The 24,746-nt window shown below is 42.9% G+C and overlaps 9 protein-coding genes and 1 non-coding gene across 10 annotated transcripts; 6 read left to right on the forward strand and 4 right to left on the reverse strand.

The window, feature by feature from the left end:
- Nucleotides 1-170: 170 nt before the first annotated feature.
- On the reverse strand, nt 171-2,417 carry LCB5 (sphinganine kinase LCB5; the record flags this gene model as incomplete). The annotated part of the gene is made up of 1 exon (XM_022608265.1): nt 171-2,417. One exon carries the CDS (start codon nt 2,415-2,417, stop codon nt 171-173), a length of 2,247 nt encoding a protein of 748 aa, XP_022464778.1.
- A 320-nt stretch (nt 2,418-2,737) lies between these two features.
- Nucleotides 2,738-4,408, reverse strand: HRD1 (E3 ubiquitin-protein ligase HRD1; the record flags this gene model as incomplete). The annotated part of the gene is made up of 1 exon (XM_022608266.1): nt 2,738-4,408. One exon carries the CDS (start codon nt 4,406-4,408, stop codon nt 2,738-2,740), a length of 1,671 nt encoding a protein of 556 aa, XP_022464779.1.
- A 1,094-nt stretch (nt 4,409-5,502) lies between these two features.
- Nucleotides 5,503-6,999, forward strand: FUM1 (fumarase FUM1; the record flags this gene model as incomplete). Its single annotated transcript, XM_022608267.1, has 1 exon — nt 5,503-6,999. One exon carries the CDS (start codon nt 5,503-5,505, stop codon nt 6,997-6,999), a length of 1,497 nt encoding a protein of 498 aa, XP_022464780.1.
- A 2,486-nt stretch (nt 7,000-9,485) lies between these two features.
- Nucleotides 9,486-10,562, forward strand: KNAG0E02760 (reverse transcriptase family protein; the record flags this gene model as incomplete). Its single annotated transcript, XM_022608268.1, has 1 exon — nt 9,486-10,562. The coding sequence occupies one exon, from the start codon at nt 9,486-9,488 to the stop codon at nt 10,560-10,562; it is 1,077 nt and encodes a 358-aa protein (XP_022464781.1).
- A 1,735-nt stretch (nt 10,563-12,297) lies between these two features.
- On the reverse strand, nt 12,298-12,370 carry KNAG0Etrna2A. Its single transcript has one exon. It is a non-coding gene; the product is annotated as a tRNA-Ala (tRNA).
- A 2,965-nt stretch (nt 12,371-15,335) lies between these two features.
- Nucleotides 15,336-16,862, forward strand: PBI1 (Pbi1p; the record flags this gene model as incomplete). Its single annotated transcript, XM_022608269.1, has 1 exon — nt 15,336-16,862. The coding sequence occupies one exon, from the start codon at nt 15,336-15,338 to the stop codon at nt 16,860-16,862; it is 1,527 nt and encodes a 508-aa protein (XP_022464782.1).
- A 74-nt stretch (nt 16,863-16,936) lies between these two features.
- Nucleotides 16,937-18,889, reverse strand: KEL3 (Kel3p; the record flags this gene model as incomplete). Its single annotated transcript, XM_022608270.1, has 1 exon — nt 16,937-18,889. The coding sequence occupies one exon, from the start codon at nt 18,887-18,889 to the stop codon at nt 16,937-16,939; it is 1,953 nt and encodes a 650-aa protein (XP_022464783.1).
- Nucleotides 18,890-19,679: 790 nt separating this feature from the next.
- Nucleotides 19,680-19,877, forward strand: ATP15 (F1F0 ATP synthase subunit epsilon; the record flags this gene model as incomplete). Its single annotated transcript, XM_022608271.1, has 1 exon — nt 19,680-19,877. One exon carries the CDS (start codon nt 19,680-19,682, stop codon nt 19,875-19,877), a length of 198 nt encoding a protein of 65 aa, XP_022464784.1.
- A 240-nt stretch (nt 19,878-20,117) lies between these two features.
- On the forward strand, nt 20,118-22,343 carry MDL2 (ATP-binding cassette permease MDL2; the record flags this gene model as incomplete). Its single annotated transcript, XM_022608272.1, has 1 exon — nt 20,118-22,343. The coding sequence occupies one exon, from the start codon at nt 20,118-20,120 to the stop codon at nt 22,341-22,343; it is 2,226 nt and encodes a 741-aa protein (XP_022464785.1).
- Nucleotides 22,344-22,584: 241 nt separating this feature from the next.
- Nucleotides 22,585-24,735, forward strand: KAR9 (Kar9p; the record flags this gene model as incomplete). Its single annotated transcript, XM_022608273.1, has 1 exon — nt 22,585-24,735. One exon carries the CDS (start codon nt 22,585-22,587, stop codon nt 24,733-24,735), a length of 2,151 nt encoding a protein of 716 aa, XP_022464786.1.
- Nucleotides 24,736-24,746: the final 11 nt, after the last annotated feature.

Consider the following 24,746-nt stretch of genomic DNA (forward strand, 5'->3'; position numbering starts at 1 on the left):
TATATATATATATATATATTTCTCTGCATCTACTAGGAAACGATTGACTTCATTAGGGAAAAGCACTTAGAGAAACCTCTCGACTTAACTGACACTATAAAAACATACATATAAGAAAACTAGCGGTTTTCACTTTTAAGATCATAATCATAATAGTTTCTCCTTTATCTTCACATACCATCAAACTCGGTGTTCACATAACTACCATTCCTCAGCAGCATCTTGCACAATCTGGGGATGATTTCCACTTGTAAGGGCTCCAGTGGGAACTTCTCCCCGTCCACCGAAAATAATCCTGTGGAAGACACCTTACCGTTGGAGGAAGTCCTACCGGTAGCACCATCGACGGTGTTTTCCATGTCAAGCTTGGGGATCAACTTGTACGCGAGGATCTTGCAATGGATTACCTCCGGTTGCAGAACGTGCGAACCTTTGTCAAGCGCCAGCAGGATAGGAACCATTCTCGTGAACGGTGTCCTCGAATCTGTCAGAACCATGTCGATGGCACCGTCATCGGGGAGCGCCGCTGGGAAAAACTTGGTGTCAGCAGCTACGTACGGCATCTTCCCCGTGTAGAAAATCCCAAGATTATCCGTCAACGCAGAATCGATTTTCTCCCAGTCCGAGGGAACACCGTCCTTCAGTGGATACTTGACTTTGAACATCTCCTCTGTCACGGGCTCACTGTCGGAGTCATCCTCCTCAAATGAGTGCTTCGATTTCTCTATCTCCTTCAAATAATGAGCCTTCAGTTCATTCTTCGTTCGGGTATAATACTTCACATAAATGTCACACGGGTATTTCTTCCTTTGAAGAATGTTGAAGGCTACGCCCAATTCAAACCTGGCGGGGCCCATCCATCGAATAAACTCAGTGTTGATGTCGGACTCCGCTATTATACCGTACGTTTGTGACAGAAACGACAACTTCGGTACCCCGGCCTCGTATGACGGCTGTGACAGGCACATAATATCGCTTCTCGTCTCCACAGATTTGATGATGAATAATGTAGCGTACGAGGGGTTATTCGTCCAGTTACAGGAAACGCTCATCGCGTTCCCAGACCCACACGGGATCTCTGTAATGGCCAACTTATTAAATGCTCGTACCCTATCATGCCTCCTGTACAACCCGTTGATCACCTCGTGCGGAATGCCGTCTCCCGATGCGCATGCTATGGTATCGTACTTTTCGATATCCATATTCTTAGCAATTTCAATGGCGTGCCCTGAGTACTTGGTATATACCAAATCAAACATAAAATCACTGGCCATTAGTAATCGTTTTGCTTTCCTCATAAAAATCTTCTTCGCATTCCTCTTCCCACCAAAGGGATTGATGATAACGAGTAAGCTTCTATTCCGCTTACTGTTTTTGTAACTTCTTCGTAATATTTCCTCGACAACATCAGATGCAAACTCGTCCTCCAATCCCTTACCGTTTAACTTATTGCTATACATCCTAGATGCGTATTCCACCAACAATGTTAAGCGTTTCGGTACAACGTCGTTTCTTCTTGGCCGGGCAAATGTGATCTCTATCAGGTGATGGTTATCGTTCAAAGTAATCTTGGGAAACTTCTTTTTGTTAAGAGATTCGTCGTTGACATCAACGTGCTTTGCGTTAAGAATAATATCATAAGGGATCACAGAGTTTGTCGGGATTTGACCGTTAACAGATGCATATTCAGTTTGGGGTCTCTCGCTTATTTGGCTGCTGTTAACCGATAACGATGACACACTGTCACTTAGACATGTGACACAACTGACGTACGACGCAGTTTCCAGGTCCGAGTCAGGGTCACTGAAATGTATATCACTACTAGCAAAACTCGTCGTGCTACTTCCTATACTGCTCCTGGCCCCAGATATCTTGGTAAAGTCCTCATCATACTCGTATGGTTTCGGTTTCCTTGATTTAATAAGAATCCCACTCTCTGCTAACACAGCCAGGGATATTGGCCCATCGTCATGCTTATGCTTGTGGCCCTTATGCCGGGTCTTGTGTTGGTGCTGTCGAACCTTCCTTGATTTGCTCAACTTACGTTCTTGAAGTAAGCTCCGTATCCTAGTTTTGTTACCACCGAATTTCCTATGTTCTTTACTTTTAGGAGGAGAATCCAGCTTCCTATCAACCACATAGTCCGGACTCTTTTCAACACTAAAATTCTGTATCTTTTCCACAATGGAATTCGGCTCACCGTCCACACTAAGATCCTGACTTGTTGAGTTAATTATTGGATCCTGACCTACTGTCTGTGACGAAACTGATTCAAAGGATAAAGAGCTCGAAGAATCCGTGCTGGAGGTTTCGTCAATGTTCGGAAACCCAACGGACTTCGAACATGTCGTTTCCAAAGTCTTGGGTCTCGATTTTTGAGGTGCCACGACATCGCCATTATCGGCTTTTGTCCCCATTTGGCCCGTTTTACAAGGCCTTTCTTCTTCCTTATTAAATTCTTCAATTTGATTGATTAAAATAAGATGGAATGCACCTTCTAACACTGCAGCAGTCCCTTCGTGCTTGCCGTTCCCTAACCAGAGAGTAAACGCAGTCTAAACACTTCAAACAAATACCTGTCATCCATTCCCTGGATCATAACCACCGTCCTCTTCTTTTTTTTTAAACTCTATGCAGATTACATAAGTGAATCTGCGTTTTGGCATATTCTTTACGAAAGGTAATAATAACAGCTGTCATTTACGTATATGTGTATGTGTGGTTGTGCCGCTGCATCTTAAGAGCTTGTGAAGGCCGCCTCGTGTAGATATGGGTTTCTTTGTACGTTAACGGTCGCCTTGAAACTTTTACTTGGGTCGTTCAGGTCTCTGAAGCGGATGGTAATGTTCCTTTCTTGGTCGTCTGCCGTGTCCTTTTCAATGGCAAAACGGGACTTGGTTCTATTTGGTATATCCATTAGTGACACTTGAACCGGTAAAGTTGGGGCTGTAGATGTAGGTGTAGTTTGAGGTTGTGTCTGTGCCTGTGTCTGTGTTGGCGTGGGAGTTAGAGTTGGAGTGGGAATTGGTGCAGGCGATGCTCTAGAACGGTTTGCAGAGCGACTACTGCTCATTGGAGGGCTTCTCCTCGTTTTGGCAATGCTTGGTCTCACGTTTCCGTCCTTGTCAAACACAGGGACCCTACAAATTGGACATGTTTGAGATCTCTCCATCCAGTTCTTGAGGCAAGAAAAGTGCAGCATGTGGCCGCAAGGTAGTTTCTTTGGCTTCTTACTATCGGCCATTCGGTCGATGTCTCCCTGAGTTGGCTCAACCTCTGATAGGTCCTCTTCTGTAGTGGATGGTTTGTCCTTCTCGGTATTTTTCTCATCGTCGCATTCTTCCTGAACTGATTGGCGCCTCTTTGTAGGATGATGGACCAGCACAAGATCATCCATACACACTATGCACATATTATCATGGTCCAGTAAATCTTCAATGGCAATGTTTGGCAGTTTCTTGTTCAACTGTCTGTTATTCTTATATATTTTCCACAAGCTGTTACCGTTGTTTACCAGATTAAACAAGTCCCAAACAAAATCCTTCACTAGCATTGATTGAAATCTTAGTGGTATTAGCATGGTGAAGTGCAAGCCAGTTCTTAACACGCCTGCAACGAAATCAATTAACTTCTCGTAAATAAACTTACCTTCCAAGCCACCATCAGCATTGACGCCGGAATCGTTTTCGTCCTCACTGAAGTCGTCATTCATCATCTCCAAGTTAAACCTTGCTGACTGTAGTTGTGTACGGTGGAAGGCGTAGAAGTTGAGCACCGTATGGCAGAGTATATTTATCAGGTCAATGAACACAACGGCATATTCCAAACCAAACATGATCTGTGTAATGTTACTGAAGTCACCGTGGTGGTAGAAGTTGCCGAAATGGTTGAAAAAGCATATCTTCGTCACAAAATAGTCTAAGATACCGAATATCAGTAAGTTTCTCGAGAATTTGGAGAACAGCAAGCTAGTTAGCGTAGTAGTGTCGTTAATCCTTTGCAAAAACCCTTCTAACCTGTCTCTAAGGATCCAATGGGAAACTTTCAAAACCAACAATAGCCCACCAAGTAAAACAATATCAAACATGTACTTATCGCTTAATAGGGACGATATCATAATTAGGTTTATCACTGTAAGGGGTATCCTTTCAAATATGTGCTCCTCTTCTATAAGTCGTAAATCTCCAAAGACCATGTATGTAAAGCCCTTCCACAACAATACAATGTTCAAAAGGGAGAATGCAGCTATAATCACATAATTAACTCCCTGTGTTAGGCCAGTAGTCCATTCCAAGAATGTATGTGAATTACCAAATGCATTTATCACAGTAAACGCTGTCAGAAGGTAAATGACCACGACCAAAAGAGCAAACTGTTGTTTTCTACTCCTCAGATTTAGTACCAGCATAACTCTGAGGGTGGATACTTTCTTTAACGGCCAGTCTCCAGCTTTGAATCAATAAGACCGACGTGTCCATTCTTAATATCGCAGCCTTTTGGATTAGAAAATTATAAAAAACCGTTGAAATTGTGAACCTTCATAGTTACTGATAGTACGAAACGGCGGTCCAAGCTACACAGGTTCAAGCGTTGTATGGTTATAATGTGTTTGTTTGGACACTTTGATTAGCAGAAACATGATCTGTCTCATGTGCCACTTCTTGAACATTTATACAGCAGCAGGGTGAGAAGCAGATGGCTCGTTTTGGATTCTTGTCCTGTGATCTATTCCCCCCTAAGGAGTTCAAACCGTCTGCCTACATACAGCACAATAGAGGACACATCACTTAAATTATGCATCAACTATGCCCTGAAAGAACCTAAATATCCCGCACGTTCAACAACACAAGAAATATGTAGAAGATAAGGACTGTGGGGTTGAAAGTTGGACAATCAAACAACACACCCTCCAAGCCTAAACCCTCACCGTTGTATCAAGATTAGTCTCCTCAAAGGAGCCGAACGGCATCTACTGCCAACTGTACGAAACGTGGCCAGGTTAGTGTCCGTTGCTGCACCAGTCTAAACACCCAGAACACCAACCAAGTAAGTGCCCCAACGCATCCCACTCTTGCTACAAAGCACAGCACCGTCACATACCACTCGTCTTCTACAGCAACTACACGTTAACTACAGCAGGTTAGGCCGTCCGGCGGAACGGGATCCCGAAATCGCGGAGCAGTTGGCAATGCCGAGATTTTGATTGGTGAACGGGGACAGCCCTTGCAAGTCTCGAGGAATGAATGATATTTATATGAATGTGAAATTGTGTAAAGTTGTGTGAACCTTGGTTTACTCGTACATGGGGATGGGGGAACCCTTCCCCTGCTGCTTGCAATACTCAGCACCCATCTTTGGTACTTGACTGAACCTTCTTCCCGTTTAGTTACCCCCCCCCTCTTGTCTAGTCCATTGAATCCCAAAACCCGTGGATTTCTAAGTGAAGAGTTACTCAGAGTGCAGTTGAAAAAAGTAGTATTACACCTCTCAGTCCCCAAAAACATGATCAGATCCGTGTTCAATTCCAGTGGTAAAGCCAGCGTGAAAGTTGCACTGCTGCGTAACAATCTCAGAAGAAATATGTCTGCGTCTGCTATTACGAACCAGGAGTTCAGAGTCGAAACGGACTCGTTCGGAGAGATTAATGTCCCTGCTGATAGATACTGGGGTGCTCAAACACAGCGGTCGTTCCAGAACTTCAAAATTGGTGGTGACAGAGAGAAGATCCCGGAACCCGTAGTGAGGGCATTTGGGATCCTAAAGAAATCTGCTGCCACGGTGAACGAAAACTTGGGGACTCTAGATAAGAGTATCGCCGCTAAGATCAAGCTCGCAGCCGATGAGGTCGCCGAGGGGAAACTGTCCGACCATTTCCCATTGGTTGTGTTCCAGACCGGGTCCGGGACACAGTCCAACATGAACGCTAACGAAGTTATCTCGAATAGGGCAATTGAGTTGCTTGGCGGTGAGCTTGGCTCAAAGCAGGTCCACCCAAATAACCACGTCAACCAATCGCAATCTTCTAACGACACTTTCCCCACGGTGATGCACATTGCTGCCACTACAGAGATCGCAAACAAGTTGATCCCAGAGTTACAGAATTTGAAGGATGCACTGCAACATAAAGTGGAGGAATTCTCATCCATTGTCAAGATTGGGAGAACCCATTTGCAAGACGCTACACCATTGACCCTGGGACAAGAGTTTAGTGGGTACGTTCAACAAGTTGAAAACGGTATCCAGAGAGTCCAATCCTCATTGTATCATTTACATTTCCTAGCTCAGGGTGGGACAGCAGTAGGCACTGGTTTGAACACAAAGGTCGGGTTTGACAAACTTGTCGCAGAGGAAGTATCCAAGGAGACTGGCTTGCATTTTGAGACTGCACCAAATAAATTCGAGGCATTAGCTGCACATGACGCCATCGTCGAGGCAAGCGGTGCATTGAACACTTTGGCGTGTTCTCTGTTCAAGATTGCTCAAGATATCAGATACCTAGGATCGGGGCCTCGCTGTGGGTACGGTGAACTGATCTTACCTGCCAATGAACCAGGCTCCTCAATCATGCCAGGGAAAGTCAACCCAACTCAAAACGAGGCAATGACTCAAGTCTGCGTCCAAGTGATGGGGAACAACTCAACTATCACATTCGCTGGGTCTCAAGGTCAATTCGAATTGAACGTGTACAAACCACTCATGATTTCTAACCTGTTGAGTTCAATCAGATTGCTGACAGATGCTAGTAAATCTTTCAGAATCCACTGTCTAAACGACTTGAAGGCCAACAAGGACAAAATCGACGAAAACTTGAACAAATCTTTGATGCTTGTAACAGCGCTAAATCCAAAGATTGGGTACGACGCAGCCGCTAAAGTGGCTAAAAATGCACACCACAAGAACATCACTCTTAAGGAATCTGCCTTGGAATTGGGGGTTTTAACTGAGAAAGAATTTGATGAATGGGTCATTCCAGAAAATATGATTAGTCCAAAACCTTAAGAAATTTCACAAGGTGGGTGGGTATTTGCGACCTCTTGAACCTGAACTGTATGTAAATTTAAGCTATAACACCCTTTCTAAAGCTATAAAAGTTTTCATGATCGTACAGCCTATTACGTCTTTGCAAATGATGAAACTCAACTACGGCTCCGGTTTTACTTGCTGCTCCGTAAACTGGGTGTACAGGAATTGAGAAGCTGCCAGAACCACTAACTATATGAAAATAGAATTGCCAAACGAGCTGGTCCTCAATGACAAACACGCCAATAGTTCATTTAGTACTGTTGACGTCCGGTGATACTTCTTAAAGAGTGACTGGAAGCTCTTAACTAAACGCAGGTTGTGATGGCTTCTGGTCCACCTTTATATGGGAAGATACAAACGGGTTAGTCTTTCGTAGATAATTTGTTACGTAAGGGGTAAAAAGAACAACAGATTATTGTAAGTAAATATGAGTTCACTAAGCGAAGAAGAGAAGAGAGATAGTTAAGAATCTAGCTCAACAGGAACAAATCAAAAATATAGTATCTGTAATGCGGGATGATTATATCAAGACTATCAGAAGGTTATTTATCTGGTTCTCTTGTATATGAATGGTATGTAGCTGTGTAAAAGAGAGCGGTATCAAAAGAGAAGGTTCTGAGAGAAAAACACGGTCACGCCAGTGATCTAAGGATGGCTTTGCACAAATGGGATAGTACATTTGCCCTCCCCAAAAATCTGACGATCTCCTGATCGTGATCCACTCCTCTTGCTGCAAACTGGATGGTGTAACAGTTGTTTCAAATAAAATCTCTTCAGCCAACCGGAATCGAAGGCATAGCGGGTTTGTCCTTGCCTTACGTGGTGAAAATGGTGAAAAATCCGCAATGAGGCAGAAGAAAGAGACCTAAACACACTTCTAAAGGTGGACACAAGATAGCTCGACTGAACGGGATTTCACCATGACAATTGCCAGCTTACAGCTTACTGCCGTCGCAGAGTGCTACTCCAAAGTTGAACAGAACCGCTCTGACCAGCTAAAAAATGTGTAAGGTTGCCAGAAGACCCTGCAGCAACCCACCTCTGGGCTAAATTAAACAAGCTGACCACTCACACTATGATCAAAGACCTAATTTCTAAGGTCTTCACGGTAACCGACGAACCGGTAAGGGTCACATTGGATTGTGGAGCTCAGACTTGTGTAATTAATGCGAAGCTAATCCCCAAATTGAACTTGGAGCTGAAAGAATTAGATCACACTGTGGGTACCGAGACCGCGATGGAATCCCATCTCCCTCAAGAATCCCACCACGGAGTCACCTTGACCTTTAAGCTAGGTGGCGAACTGGTAAGTGTTGACTGTGTTGTCTATGAATCTCTCTCTGAACCCACTCTGCTAGGCTTGAACTTCGTACATGCAAAACCTTGGAACTGGAGTATAAGGAAGGCGAGTTCTTTTGCGACATTATAGACATTCTGAAAGAGAAACGAGTTTGTCCACCACAGATGAAAACAAAGATTTGTATTTCTAACTGGTAAATAAAGTGGTCCCATAACGTATTCGTGAACTTGGGGTCGAAATCCGATACGATGAATTGCGGCACCCCGTATTGCATAACTTTGTTGAAGATGATATCAGCAATATTTTCTGTGTTGGTGGTCTCGTCGATTGCAGAACGAATTATCATATTACGGTTTGTACGAAGGGGCATTCCACTGACTCTGCATTCCTTCGGGCCCCCTACGATACCAAACTCTCTGGAACGGCCACTCCTCCCTAGGAGCAGGGCACCCCGGGGTTACGCGAACCTATGCTCTCATTGCGGCCTATTATTATTGGCCAAGAATGAAGAATGCAATTGTGAAATATATTCTGGGGTGCGAGGAGTGCCAGCGATCGAAGAACTCACACCAGAAACCGGTTGGAGTCTATCACCCGTTTTAAATTCCCTCGTACAGATTCGAAGCACTGAATATAGATTTCGTGAGTGGTATGGTTTTTGACGAAGGTTACGACCAAGTAATGGTGATCACAGATAGATTAACAAAGTGGGCCATATTCGAACCACTTAGCAAGACCACCAACGGAAACTATCGCCGATATCATTTTTAACAAAGTGATTTTCCAGTACGGAGTGCCGCGATTCATTGTATCGGATCGCGACCCGAAGTTCACAAATACGTTGTGGGAGCACTTCACTTACCGGTTAGGAATACAAGTGCATATGTCGACCGCATATAACCCTCAAAGTGATGGCCAAGTAGAGCGCCTAGACAAAACGATGGAAGAATACATGCGGACATTCTGCAAGAACCGGCAGGGTGCGTGAAGTACCTCCAGACAGCAGCGTTTGCTTATAACACTGCGTACCAGGCGTCGATCAAATGTTCACCCTTCATGGCCTTACGTGGTTACCCCGTACGTTTCTTGGGTATATTGAATCCAGTGTGGGATAAGCCGAAGTATACAATTCTGCAAAAAGCAGAAAAACTCCTTGCAAAGTATGGAACAGTATCTCACAGATCGAGAAGCTCAATTGTCATTAGCAATGAGTTGGTTAAAGGAGGCAGTGTCCAATATCAAAAACCAAGTGGTGGCCTCCCCTTCATTTAACGGACCCAGTAACAACGCCATGACGATCATACCGCCAGATAAGGAAGTCGTCTCAATTTCTATCGGAACTGTTAAAACAAAAGAGTTACGAGACAATCGAGACAATCAGAGTACAGAATGTTGTCTGTTCCTTGTCCACACTGCTACGACAGAATCGGAAAACGCACACACCGTGACTGACACCGAGTCTGTCCAGACTATTAAGGCGCAATACAAAAACGTAATTGCGTCATCCTTACCCCTACGCACGACGTATACTGGTAAGATCCAACACGTCATTGACCTTATTCCCGGTACTTCTCCTACACATAGTAGACCGTACCGGATGTCGGGGGAGAAGAAACAGGAACTTTCAAAACAAATCAGAGAACTCATTCGAGACGAAAGAATCTTTCCTACAACGTCACCTTATGGTGCGCCTGTGTTATTTGTGAAAAAGAAGGATGGTACGAGACGACTATGTGTGGACTATCGAAAACTCAACAGCCACACGATCAAGAGCCGATTCCCTTTACCACTTATTGACAATTTATTTGACCAGTTAGCAGGAGCCAAATTCTTTTCGTCCCTCGATTTGATCTCTGGATACCACCAGATTCCTATAAAGGACCAAGACCGTATGAAAACAGCGTTTTTGACGCATGAAGGACAATTTGCATGGCGTGTGATGCCCTTCGGGCTTACCTCAGCGCCTTCCACGTTCCAAATGCTCATGAATGGTGTACTACGCGATTACCTTAACAAATTCGTTGTTGTCTACCTTGATGACATCCTCGTCTACTCCCCATCTAAGGAGCAACACGCCGAACATCTCAGCCTAGTTTTGGACCATCTTCGGGCCGTGCATTTAACCGCTAAGGAATCGAAATGCAGTTTTTTCAAACGACAGATCCACTTCCTAGGACATATGATTGACGGTACCGGGATTCACATGGACAACACGAAACTTACCGCTATTACCAGCTAGCCAACGCCAACAACGGCAACCCAATGTAAACAGTTTTTAGGGCTGGCCGGCTACTATCGCAGGTTCATCTCTAAATTCAGCAGCACTGCACGTCTCTTACACGAATACGCGTCGGCCAAGACCGGATAAGGGGAGAGCCAAGCTGAGGCGTTCCAAAAGCTTAAAAGTGCTTTGAGCAGCAATCCAGTACTGGTTCCCTTAAACGGACGTCGCGGTACCAATCGTGTGGTCTAATTCTTTCAATTTCCAGTTCAGTTTAGAAATCAGTTTCGCATTGATTACAGAAGTCTGAGCTCCACAGTCCAATGTAACCTTTATCGGTTCGTCGTTCACAGTAACGAACCTCGAAACGAGGTCTTTGATCATAGTGTGCGTAGTCGGTTTGTTCAGTTTGTTCAATTTGTTCGGTTTTGGCCAAAAATGTGTTGCTGTAGGGTCTTCTTGCAACCTTATTAGTCTTTTGACTGTTCTGGGCGGTTCTGTTCGTTTTTGTAGTAGCAGTCTGAAACGGTATGGCCTCGGCGTTTGCAATGCTTACAAAACTTGGTGGAGCGCACCCCTTTTTTATGTGCTCTTTTGTATGGTCTCTCTGTGTTAGAGCTCGTGTGGACACTATGATCGGTACGTTTGTTTTTCCACAACCGTTCGCGGTTAAGTGCAACCGTCAACAGGCGCCTCCATGGTAGCTGGCAATTCGGATCTAGCTCGCTTACTTTCTCCTGAAGATCAGGTTTGAGAGCGGCTCGAAAGGCTGCGTTAAACACGTATGCTGGATAATCTGGTGGGCTTGGGTCTCTATTCTGCGGAAATAGTCCCCAAGTTCGCTAACCGTACCTGTTTGTTGCGCATGGTGTAACTTCTTATAGGTATCCCAATAGGGAGCCGGGTTACCGAAACTCTTGGTCATTGACTCAAGTAATTCTGCCAACGAGCTAAATTTCTTGTAGTTATCCTGGTACCAATTCGTATGCTCCCTGGTCAAGGTATAGGCGAGTAGACTAATTTTTACTACTTCGGCTAGCCTCCTTAACACTGGGGATTTGAATTGGATCTCCACGCGTCTTTTCCACACTGTGAAACGGTCACTAGCGTCCTCAAAAACAGTGGACTCTATATTTAGTGTTGTATCTTTGAGTACTTCCAAGGCGGTCTGGTATCTCAGTAGTTGCGCGTCGTTCAGAATCAAATCGCCATTCGCATCCACAGAGACATTCACCAATTGACTTTCCTTCGATGTGGTGGTCTCCGCAATCGGTTCTTCGGTTGGTAAGACAGTGGGCGTTGTATTGGCAGTCGCAACAACTGCATTGGCGTCGACCGTTGGCTTTGTAGTTGCAACAGGTTCTGCAGTAGCAGTTGCCGCCGGTGCGGTGACTGGAACAGAGGCGGAAATCTTGGGTTCTAGTTGTTTCATAAGTCTCAGCATCTATTCTTTAAATTCTTCGAGATCCTTCTGGGTGATTGGCCGACTATCTTGCTCTGACATCGCACAGTACTTAGAATAGCACAAAACCTCTAAGTCCTGTAGCAGCACTACCAAATATAGAGTCGGTAATGTGGGATGACTATATCAATACTTTTATAAAGCGAATAGTTCTCCGGTTCTCCTACATCCGAGTAATACGTTGATGAGTGACATTAAAAGATGAGATTCTGGAAGAAGAGAAACTGTTAGGTGGATAATTTTAAAATCACTAGGTACGATTAAAGTGCTAAAAAAAGGTCAAAAAAGAAATGGACGAGTCCGGAGTCGAACCGAAGACCTCTCCCATGCTAAGGGAGCGCGCTACCAACTACGCCACACGCCCGTATGTTTCTTGTTTTTTTGTAATAAAGTATAATTATATATAGATAATCCACTGATGAATCTAGTATCTAGTTACTCTATAATCAATGCTTGGTTTTTTTATTAGAGAACACCATCATACATACGAGTACATACGTACATACCGGTTTATATACGTGTGAGTGGAACGTTGTTTACTCGCTCGCTCAATGTCTACGTACCGTTAGCGCCGAGCTGGGTAATGACCTAATTATTATTTAGGTCCTGATGTAGGTGTTACTACATCAAAATTTTTTGTAAGGTAGCGTTAATGATAATTAATGTTTTGAGTAAACTTTAAGGTATATAAGAGTCTAAACAGTGATCAATTGTCTGTCCTCTCTATATAAGGAATATATAGAAAGAGAATATATAAAGGAAACGGGACGAGGATTCCAATGACTGGAATCTGTGGCCTTCATATAATAATTGGTGAAGCTGGATCAAACCGCATTAGCTTGGGTCTGTCCGTTCGTTATATGTGTTGGAAATTATAGGTCCAAACCCTGTAATCTTCCTGGAGATAAGTACATTTTTGTCTCACGTGAAAATGGAGAATTTTCACAACAGTATTTTTCACTGGATGAAGATATTTGAGGATATCTCTATATAGTATTATGTACACTACATAGTTCTGTTTAGAGAAGCCGATACAGTTTTCATATTAGTCCTATCGTAGAATGGAGATGCATCCCGTCAGCAACCAGTATTTTTAATTTGGGGATTAGACCGTCGATGTAGAATCTGGTCACACTTACCATTTGGTCGTGAACTATGCATATGTCCTATGTCTTATCTAATTATACTTACTCTATTCCATAGTGACTTCTTTCAAGCTGTTACCTTTTGTTGCGTCATCATTTGCTCTTCCCAGATATTGAACATCTCTACTGTCTTCTATCTTTTGGTTTTGTCCTGACTTTTCCTATATCCTTGTGTCCAGGTTGTCGAATAAGGTATTCCTAACCAGCTGAGCTGAGTTCCAAGATTAATACTATAACACTCTTGTTTAAATAAACGGGGGTACTCATGAGGCATAATTTATTACGTAACGTCTGGAGAAATTGATTATTACTGAAGTTAGGAACATCAAAGCAAAATGTGCCCAATACTTTTTTCAATAAACCTATCTTGGAGTGATAATTTCATGTGCTGCCAACTTTTTGAGTTCAGATCTACCTCAGATCCAAAATGTCTCTTCAGCGGTCGTCGTCAAAAAATCAGTAGAAGCTCCCTCATTATGAAATATAATGCCCAGGTTAGTATATGAATTTCAAAGTGCTTTACTTTTTATATGATGAAGACCAATGTGATCTTTTTTATTAGCTCATTATTTTACCGCTTCTATCCGTTAAACTGTAAGAACTAAAGTCGGTTACGATTAATTAAACTGTGTAAGGGCTCTGATATTGTGTATTTACGCCGTATATGTAAGTATTTAGTTATATCAGTTATACTTGCTTGTCTAAGCCTGGTTCGTTCGGTGGGTCCTGGATTTAGAGACAGTCTTGAGAGATGTCGCTGCAGATACCTTGCGGCTTATATATGTTCCGGATAACGGGCCATCTGCATGTCTTGTGTTCGTATACTCACATGTCGGATTTATAGTAGTTCGCAGTACTGTATTAGATAGAGTAACGGGTCATGAGTCCATTCCCAAAGGGAGTTCCCAATTTATCCTCAAATAAACTAGAACTTCAGAATACTTTAATCCTGGATTGATTTCTTCGGTCTGAGGATATAGAAAATCTCTGAAAAGAAAACATTTTCCAGGGTTTTGGTAGAGCAGTATGACCTTTCAATTATGGGTTAACTTTGGGAACTTTTAAATTTGACATCAAGGAATGGGATACAAGATGAATTTAGGGACAGTGATGACCGAGTATTAAATTAGACACTGGGTGGATAAGTTCTTAACAAGTTGCAACCCGAACCTCTCGGTAATATGTCTGGAATAAGTAATGACAGTCCACAATGCACAGCCACATCACAAAGATGTTACGAATATTCTATAAATAAAACAACCCCATGAGCTGGAGATGATCTGCTAAAGTAAACCTTTTTGGTGGGAATGACGCAATTGGTTACATGTTTTTGGTATACAGCCTTTACCCGATACGGTTTGTAAAGTGGTCCATCGTATCATGTTTAACTCAAAGTCCTAACCCTCCCCCAATCCATTAGCCCCGCTCTCAAAGACCTTACGCAATCTACGCTACTATTGGAAGAATATAGCGTAATAAGCCTCGTTCTTCTTGGACGTGTGGTGCCGTGACTCGACCTAAGAAATTAGCCTCCTTGTTTCCCTAAAACAGTGCACATTGCTGCTCTTCTAAATCCTGACTGTTAGTACAAGGGAGAACACTGTTGCTCCTGCAAAGATTGAGGGGGAATTAATTTCTGTTTTTTGGCATGCAACATATCTAAGCCCGGAAATTTCAGGTATCAGCCTTACATGACTAACTGGTGTCAATACTCCCGATCTATCTATAGCATGGCTACGACCACATCAATAAACGACATGTACTGCTGCGAGTATACCGTTTTGGGTAAAATGTTACATCTCGCCGTTCCTTGTCGTTCATATTCGTAAAAAAATTCAAAGAATGTCTGTCGCTTGTCATTAACGTCGTGGGAACAACAACGATAGCCGAGCCCCGCCGCGATTCCTCATAATTACCCCTTAGCATAGTTTCAAGGTACAGGCAGCGTGTACTGTTGTGTTGTTGAGGGGGTGTACTTCGCTAGTGGTAAAATGGGCAGACATGTATCTAGGAAATTTTTAAACGATGAGGGGCAGTTATTCGATGCCATCTGATAGACCTAATTACTCAAATGTGAAAGCATTTTCATGGTATATAAGTCAATCTAATCAGAAGACATAACATTGTTTGGAATTGGTTTCTTAAGACACGGCAACAACACACCAATACCCACGACAAAAGAAAATGAGCAGTGTTAGAGCATTATCCAGTTTTGAAAAAAAATTATTGTTACAGTCTGTAGACGGACTCAAAAACGGTACCACTTTTGGAGCCGAATACTCTACTTTCAAGGAAGGGTGGTCAGATGAAGAAGCTACTTTGTTGACTGTAAAGGATTCCAGATTATGTTTGGGTCTACTGACAAAAGCATTGGAAAACTTGATAAAAAAGCATATTGAACTATTTTTGACGATAAACGAACAATTTGAATTTGAGGTTTTGAAGAAAATAAAGACCAGTGATGTCATTTCCACAATCCAATTTGATTCGTTTAAGGACGAAAAGATTAACTGCCAATTGGGAGCACCACCATACTTGCTGCGTCATATCTTCAATCATGACAGATTTGTACCTGGAAGCGGTAAACCTCTATGGAAATTATACCTACTGGATGATTCGCTAGCCTTTTTCCATGGTCAAGACTGCTTATTCGATGTGTTCTCCACCGCTAACTTCCACAGACTACTCCTCAAAGAGGTAAACTTGTTATCTAGCAGGCCCCAAAAATGGAAAAAGTTAGATTACGTTTTCAAGTTTGGTCCAGATTCTATGTCGGAGGTAAAGCAACTTCCAAAATCGATTTACGACAACCCTAAATTGTACATACCCACGTTAAATCCAGATCTTTTCAACCTACAGACACAATCCTTTTTCAAATCGATATATGTGAATACTGTTAAAAAGCCCATCGAGTTTCTGACCAACACGGATGTTTCCTTTCTCTCACTTAACTCAAACATGAAATACAATGATATCCTGGACATAAATTCCAAGCTGTGTGGGAACACCGTCTTTGGTTGTGTTTCGAATGAGAGATTCAAGTATTTGAATACCATTATTAATCAAGAGGGACTGTGTTTGAAAAGTTTTATTGTTGGTATCGCGATGCTATGTTTGAAGCCTATGGTTAAAAATTTAAGTGGAACTGTGACATTTTCGATACCGGTGGATCTGAGGTCATTTGTGGACGAGCCAAGAGATTTTGGGCTTTACTACAAAGATATACGAGTTGAATGCCCCTTATCTTTGATTGATGACGACAAGTCGAAGGACTGCATGAAGGGTGCGAGCGTGTCTGAAGAAGATTTCGATGAGAAATTGATGGAATACCAGTTCAAGAACATTACTGGTTTTGTTAGAAACCATTTGGAACAAAGACTGACGCGGTTTTCTAAAACGGGGTTCAACGATGATGACATCAGGAGGATGAAATTCGACGACAAAAACACCCTTGGAGGTAGCAGTAATAATGGAACGTTTATTCAAATCTATGACACATCCCTTATCAATGTTAACGAATTTGGGGAACCAAATAGCTTTATGATCAGAGCTTGCAATCTTACGAAATCTTTAAACAGCGAGGAGCTGATGTCCCTCTCTTACACATACTGTGAAGAAAATGGGCTGAATATATGTATACACTATCCTGAAAACTACAAAATGGAATCGTTTGTTGAATGTTTCCAAAGTTTTTTAGAGGAAGGTAATTGACACTATATAATAAATACGTAACTCGATGACACTAACAAATGTTCTACGAAGAGAATACTATTCGTCAAGAAAAATCACCTTCTCCTAGCCGTAGGAGGAGATTGGGCATCTCTTTCAATGATATCGCCCCCCACACCCAGTTCTTGTAGTTTATCTTCCTCAATTTGAATTTGATCCCGTCTTTCCCACCAACGGTCCTGACATAATTCAAACGATTTTTGCTTCAGGTGCTTACCTTTGGCATGCTTGTTATTGGAGATTGCCCATTCCAAGAACTTTGGACCTTCACGAATGTAGAACTCACGTAACGATTCAAATGCCTTAGGATGAGGCAACCATGGTCTTGGATCAGGTATCTCCATTTCATCGATACCTTCATCCTCCTCATTTTCTTCCTCATCGTCATCTTCAGCCTCCAACCTCTCGTTCGTCGGTTCCGCTTCACCGTCGTCTTCATCGTCATCATCTTCGTATTCGAAATCATCTTCAGATTGAACATCGCCTAGCCTCTTAACTTCTTCTATCTCCTGTAGGTTTTCATAATATTGGGTGATACCATCCAGCTTGTTCAAATCGATGCTATAGAAGGAGTCAATAGTGTAATCGTTATCCTTGAACTCCCACATACCACCGTATATATAAAATGTATCATTGAGGACAGTAGTACACGCATTGAACCGTTCGTGCGGTAGTTGGTTCAGTTTCGGTAAGTTTGTGCGCATTTTTTCCTCTTCCTCGTTGTCATCTTGTTCTCGGTCAGTCGTTGTTTCTTCATGAGGTGTATTCGATCCTGAATAGCTGTTAGTCTCCTCATCCTTCAAGTCATTTTGCTCCAAAATTTTGTTTAGCAAATCTTGTAGCTCCTTTTCTTGCTCCTTGGAAACCGTGTTGTTACTTGACTTATTCCTATTAGCATTACTATTTTGAGTAACCTTTCTCAGTTTCAAAGGATACCATCTGTTGGATTCTATGTTGTACGAGTATAGATCATTGTAGTAAATGGAACTTAGATCCTCCTCCGTCTCCTCTAAATCGTAAACACCTCCAAAAAGAATACCCCTATTGTTTCTATGAAGTGCCATCGAACAACCAACACGTGGTGACGGTTGTTGTCCCTTCTTGGCTCGACGTTCCCATTTGATCTCATTGACGTTCTGGCTCATCTTCAAAATCCAACAATCAGTAAGTGTTTTACCCTTATGTAGAGACTTGTTGTTTTTAGCCTTCACTTTACAATACCCACCATAAACGATTGGTCCCTCGTTGGAACCAATCCAGGAATGTCCTGAACGTGGGTCCGGTTGGTTCTTGTTGGTCGTTTCCCATTTCGTCCATTTGAAGTCCACGACGTTAAACAACCAAACGTCGTTAAAGTACGAAGTACCTTGGTTCAAATCTTTGAACCCACCAAAGAGAATGAAATAGTTCTTCCACGTAGTAATTCTATGACCAGACCGAGCACTGGGACCATTCTTGAAATCCAATTTACTCCATTCTCTAGTGGTATTATCAAGCAGCCACGTATCGTTGTAATGGTAAAAAGTGTTTTGTTTGGGAGAACTGAACTCCCCACCGAAAAGAATCGTCACACCTGACTGATGTGAGCACATTGCCGCTGAAGACCGCGGCATTGGGGAGTTCTGTGAGGTGAATTTTTTCCATTGGTTATTCTGTGGGTTGTAAACGTGCAAGTCGTTGTAAAACTTGGTCATGTTTGTTTCGTTATTGGTCCTTTCACCTCCGAAAAGAAGCAGTTCCGGTTTCGAGGCATTGGTGACAAGGCATGCATTGTTACGAGGTGTTGGATGCGGTACCAATTCCACGACAACCTTCTCAAATTGCTCTTGCTCCAACTTGAAGTTTTGCAGAATGGTATCGATATCCAAATCCTCCTCGTCATCAGAATCCAGTCCAAATTTTTTAACACGCTTCTGATCTTTACTGGCAGCTTTCAACAGGTTCTTCTTCGATTTTGCCTCGGAACGCGCCTTCTTAGCATCTTTATCCTTCTTCGTCTTCTTCGCCATATTTAACTTGGTCTGTTACCGCTGTGGACTTGCAAACTCCAAATAGAATCATGCAAGATGCAAAGAATGGAAAGCCCTAACATATTATTTTATGTCATCGCAAACACGGTACAATTTTTTTCAACTTCAAATTTTGCGTCGTCGTCTTCGCCATTTTTGCACCAAGTTCAGTACGTATAAAGTGTAGCAAGATTCTTGCGCTCTCATGAATGGGGTCTCTATTAAAGTACAAGAACCGTGATAGGGGACGCAATTTCAATTGCAATTGCGTGGTTCCCTGTACAACTACAAACAATACTGCATGCTATTTCCATATCACGGGGAATGATGAAAACTGAGCATATCGATTTTTCACAGACAGCTCGCTACTACGAGCATTATGATCGAGACAATGTAACTCAGAACCGCTACACTGACCCCTTCTCTAAATAATATGGAATGTTTTGTTTGGTTTCACTCTTAGACGCTTCTTCTTATTTTTTATCGTAACTCTCTGCACCTGGATTTAATTGTAGAATATGTTCCCAAGAAGGGTGTAGCCCTTGACACGGTGAGTCAACGGCAGTCACCAGAACTCTCCTGTCAAGGGCACCAGTCAAGCACACCGCAAGTATAGCACCACAACCTCTTCTAACCAATCACAGGAGGGCATTCCCCCCACGTGACCGCTAAAAACAGGTAAAACTTTCAAAAATTAACAAGAATCGAATTAAGAGTTTGAGGAGGCTCTTATTCACAGCTTCACCTCTCTATCTCCTCTGTGGTTCGCACGACCAACAGCTAGTTAAAGATGAGCGCGTACTGGAAGAAGGCAGGCATCACCTATGCAACGTATTTGAATGTCACTGCAAAGACTCTGCGCTCCGCGCTGAAGAACGAACTCCAGACACAAAATGTGCTGAGTAGGGGAACTACGGATGCTGCGTACACCGTGTACGAAAAGGGTACCCCGAAGGCGGACCCTCAACCTTTGCAAGAAACTTCATAGTTAAATGCTGAGGGACACGGAGTGGTATTATTATTCCTAATTCTCATATATATGACAGTCTCTATATTCTACCCTTAAATCTCGTTCCACCATCTTCGGTACAAAATATACTTAGAACTATATTATATAATATATGTTTTATAATTATATTCAAGTTGTTCGAACTTTTGAGTAACCAGAAACGGGGACACATATAGGGGTCGACTCTACGCAAGCAATTTATCGTTAAGTGGAACAAGTATGCTGAAGGTTGCGCCATTGCGGTTGGGCCTCCTGAAACATACAGGCCCGTCGCTATATAAAAGGACTTTTGTGTCTCCCATATGGAGGTTCCGTGCAGGTAGTCATCTGAACGTGAATCGTGTACGCACACCTTTGCATTTCGTAAAGAGGAGCCCATTGATACCCAGAAGGGTGTTGTATTCTACAGATGTAACACCGAAGGAACCGGAAAAGCAACCTGCCGTTGTTGTCCACCCTAAGCCAGAGGACGAGGGAACGTACAAGGACATATGGAGGTTGTTTCTACTGGTGAAGTCCGATTGGAAGCTGCTCATGAGCGCACTCACACTTTTAACAGTATCTTGTGGGATTGGTATGTGTATACCAAAGGTCATAGGGACAGTGCTGGACTCGCTGAAGGATATTCAGGGCAAAGAGTTTTCTGAATTGATGATCTGGGATATGTCCCTCAAACACTTCTTCTACGGGCTGTCTGGACTATTATTGCTAGGGTGTGGTGCAAATTACGTCCGTGTTATCTTACTCAGGATCCTGAGTGAAAACTTAGTCGCCAAACTACGTGCAAACGTTATCAAGCATATCATTCATCAAGATGCCCAGTTTTTCGACACTTACAAAGTGGGGGATTTGATCTCTAGAGTCGGGAACGATGCGTTCATTGTATCGCGGTCTATCACACAGAAAATATCAGACGGTGTCAAAGCTGTCTTCATAGGATCAGCAGGTGTGGGTATGATGCTGTCGATATCGATACCACTCTCGTGCTCCATTCTGATTCTAATGGGGTCCCCGCTTTTGCTAAGTGCTAAAGTGTTTGGGAAACAGATCAGAGATAACTCGAAAAAGTTACAAGAGGTCACAGCGAACCTGACCAGAGTGTCTGAAGAACAATTTAACGGGATCAAGACTATCCAAAGTTTTGTGGCAGAACAATCTGAAATGCACAAGTTCAACGGTTCCATCAGAAAGATATTCGCGGTCGGGAAAGAGGCTGCATTCATCAACGCCAAATTTTTTACAACTGCATCGATAATTGGTGATCTGAGTTTCCTTGTCGTACTCAGTTACGGCTCGTGGCTCGTATTCCAGCAACAACTGTCTGTGGGTGATCTAACTGCATTCATGCTCTATACAGAGTATACTGGGAACGCGATATTCAACCTGTCTGGGTTCTTTTCAGAGATCATGCAAGGTGCAGGGGCCGCGTCCCGTATTTTTGAGTTGACCGACTTGAAACCAAGGATCAACCCAACGAGGGGTTCAAAATTCATACCTGCCAAGGGTGGAGAAATTGAGTTCAAAAATGTTTCATTCAACTATCCAACAAGGCCTACGGTCCCCATTTTCAGGAACTTAAACTTCAAGATTGAACAAGGTTCCAACGTCTGCATTGTCGGGCCGTCCGGTAAGGGTAAGTCCACTATTGCGTGGTTGCTGCTCCACTACTACAACCCATCACAGGGCCAGATCCTTATTGATGGACAAGATATAAGCGCATTGAGTACGAAGTCTTTGCGGAGACATATTGGGATCGTTCAGCAGGAGCCTATTCTAATGTCAGGAACTATTAGGGATAACATCACATATGGGCTCACATACACCCCGACAAAGGAGGAGATCAGATCGGTAGCAAAGCAATGTTTCTGTCACAACTTCATCACCAGATTCCCAGATACATATGACACAGCAATAGGACCGCACGGTACGCTACTAAGTGGTGGACAGAAGCAAAGGATTGCTATCGCAAGAGCTCTGATCAAAAAACCCACAGTGCTGATATTGGACGAGGCGACCTCGGCGCTCGATGTTGAGAGTGAAGGTGCCATTAACTATACTTTCGGGCAACTGATGAAGAGTAAATCGATGACTATTGTAAGCATTGCCCATAGACTAAGTACGATCAGGAGGTCAGAAAACGTGATTGTGCTCGGTAATGATGGGAGCGTTGTCGAACAAGGTAAATTCAAGGAACTGTTTGCCAATCCAGCCAGTGAGCTATCCAAGCTTTTGAGAGAGAAGTCCTCAGGGAATAACGCTGCCCCTGAAATTCAACCTCAGGAAATATCACAGACTATAGAGGAGGACCCGTCATTTTCTGGTGAGGCAACACCAGCCTCTTCTGTGACGGGTTTCAAAGCCGAAACGGAGGCTGAAACCATTAATGAAGTATTGAAGGACATATCGACAGAGGGCAAACCACTGAAAATCCCACAAAATGAGTGAGGATGTCATTAAAAATATAGACTTGAAACGATCGGACTTTTGTGCTCTTTTTTAGATAAGTATCCTCTTATAACCAAAATGGGAACCTCTCCCCCATGTCATCTTATGCGTCGTGTTTCAGAATTGGTAAATAAATAAAAATGTAAACATTTGAATCTATAAGGAAAGGAAGAGCAACGCCCTCATTTATTGATAAAATTGGGCATAGTCAGGTAGCGTATTTAATCGCTGTCAGTCTAGTATGCCCAGCCAGAGCCCTCTGGTTGACCTCAAACCTTGCGTGAACCGATTGAATGTGACGGTGAATACACTTAGCGGATTAACAAAACTAGACAGATTTTTAAATGAACAGTTACGGTTGTTGTACCACCAACTACAAAAGCTGGACACCTGTATTAGCGACATATTGAGTAATTCTGAGTTAACTGATGATTTGACGCAATGGGATGTATCATTGCCAAGACAGATTCTGCAGCAATTGGTCGATGACCTGAAAAAGGTTGACCCAACACTCTCTCACGTATTAGATATACTGGAACTGGAGCAGAACACGGCTAACTCAGATATCACCTTAAGTGAGACTGTTGATTTAATTGAGGAATGCACCACGATGGCCCATAGGAACCTGGATTCAAACCTAAAGGAATTGAAGATTGTGTCAGGCGTGTTTTTAGAGTTTACTGAAATTGTGAATGATAATATGACCACCTTACAGAAAATACTTGACGAGAACATTGAGCAACTGTTTGAGATACAGGAGAAACGGTTTGAATCCCCAGTGAGACATATCCCAAGTTTTACTCTGGATCAATTATTGAGTTTGTTGACAAGAAATGTTTCAACAGGCAAACATGACGGCATAAGCGTTAATGGCAATGGCTTAATACGTTCGAAAAAACCGATTACTAACGATACAACCACTCGGCTACCAAAGTTTTCACTCGCTGAAGAAAGGTTGGTGAACGGATTTATGGCCATTCAAAAGAATTTGAAACCAATACAGAAATCGCTTCTCGATGTCCTACCGGAACGCTCAAAGATGTTTTCGGCGAGACACAAGCCGGTCTTTGAAAAAATTGGTGTCCTTGATACATTTTTATCAATAAAGTACAAACGAATGATGAAAGATTTCAAGTTTTTGGAGAGAGAGGTGTACAGATTGAAAGTGGAGATTATTGACAAGCGTTGGAATATTCTGTTTACGAATTTAAATCATGAATTACAAGCCTTACTTTCAGAGATGAATGAGGTTTACAAACAATGTCTGGCTCTGCAAGAGGAGGACACTAATGACAAAAAATTAAGGAAGAGGTTTGAATGGCAGCTAGAGAGAAATACAACAGTTGTCACCAGAACCTTCAACGTCATATACACCGCATCTGAATTTTCCTTACTATCACCTGAGGTGGCCAAAAGAACCAATGAATTAGCACAATGGTGGATCGACCTCCGACCGAAGACCGATGAGCTGTTGACATCCTTGGAGAGTACAGAAAATATGAGAGAAATGGAAACCGAAGGTGAAACATTATTGGAACCTCCTCCAATACTGTTTTCGAAGAATTCTCGAGATACCCTACCCCATTCAGATAGTGAAAGCGATGCTGGAAATAAGACTATCGAGGCAATCGCTGGTGACCTCCGAAAATTTTCTTTAGGGTCAGGAGCGAACAGAACATCATCTGGAGAACAGATTGATGGCAGTGAAGTAAATAGCGGTGGACCAAAGATTGGTGCAACTCTCTTAAGGAAGGTAAGTGTTAAGCCCTTGGACCAAGATGGTATTGATGGTGATGACGAAGAAAATCCTTTCTTCCACGTAGAAGCAAAAGCCGATCAACCGCAAAACACCAAGAAAAACAGAAGAGCCAGACGTAGCTTAATTTTCAGTCCAATTCCCAAACTTCCATTTTATGGAAATTCACCCATTAGCCAAAAACAGATGTCTCCTAAGGTTGAGCTGACACAAAAGCCTACATCACCACCGAATTACAATTTGTCATCCTACTTGGCTAATGAACGGGATAACTCCCAAGTGGGTGGTTCATTAAAGAAAGGATACTGGCGAAGTTCATCAAGCGACTTGGAAAGCAGCAGAGTAGAAGAAGACACAGTTATGTTAACACCTTCCCGGAAGAGTTCCATTGCGTCTTCAATTACGATGGAAGAGCCAGGGAAAATTGAAGCGTTGTTAACTGAAAGAGCGAAAACACACGCAACGAAACCTTCGCAAATCCCTAAGTTGGGTTGCAAGAAAACGGTAAGCGAGCCTCTTCCTTTTGTCAAAATACGACCATCCTTAAGAAGAACGCCCCAACCACAATCCAAATGTAGAATTAAGCCACCCACTCCCCTATCGCAACTTCTGTCTACCCAAAAACAGTCTTCTTAGACGGTATTGTA

This window comes from Huiozyma naganishii, chromosome 5 (genome assembly GCF_000348985.1).
Source record: "Huiozyma naganishii CBS 8797 chromosome 5, complete genome".
Classification (NCBI taxonomy): Eukaryota; Fungi; Ascomycota; class Saccharomycetes; order Saccharomycetales; family Saccharomycetaceae; genus Huiozyma; species Huiozyma naganishii.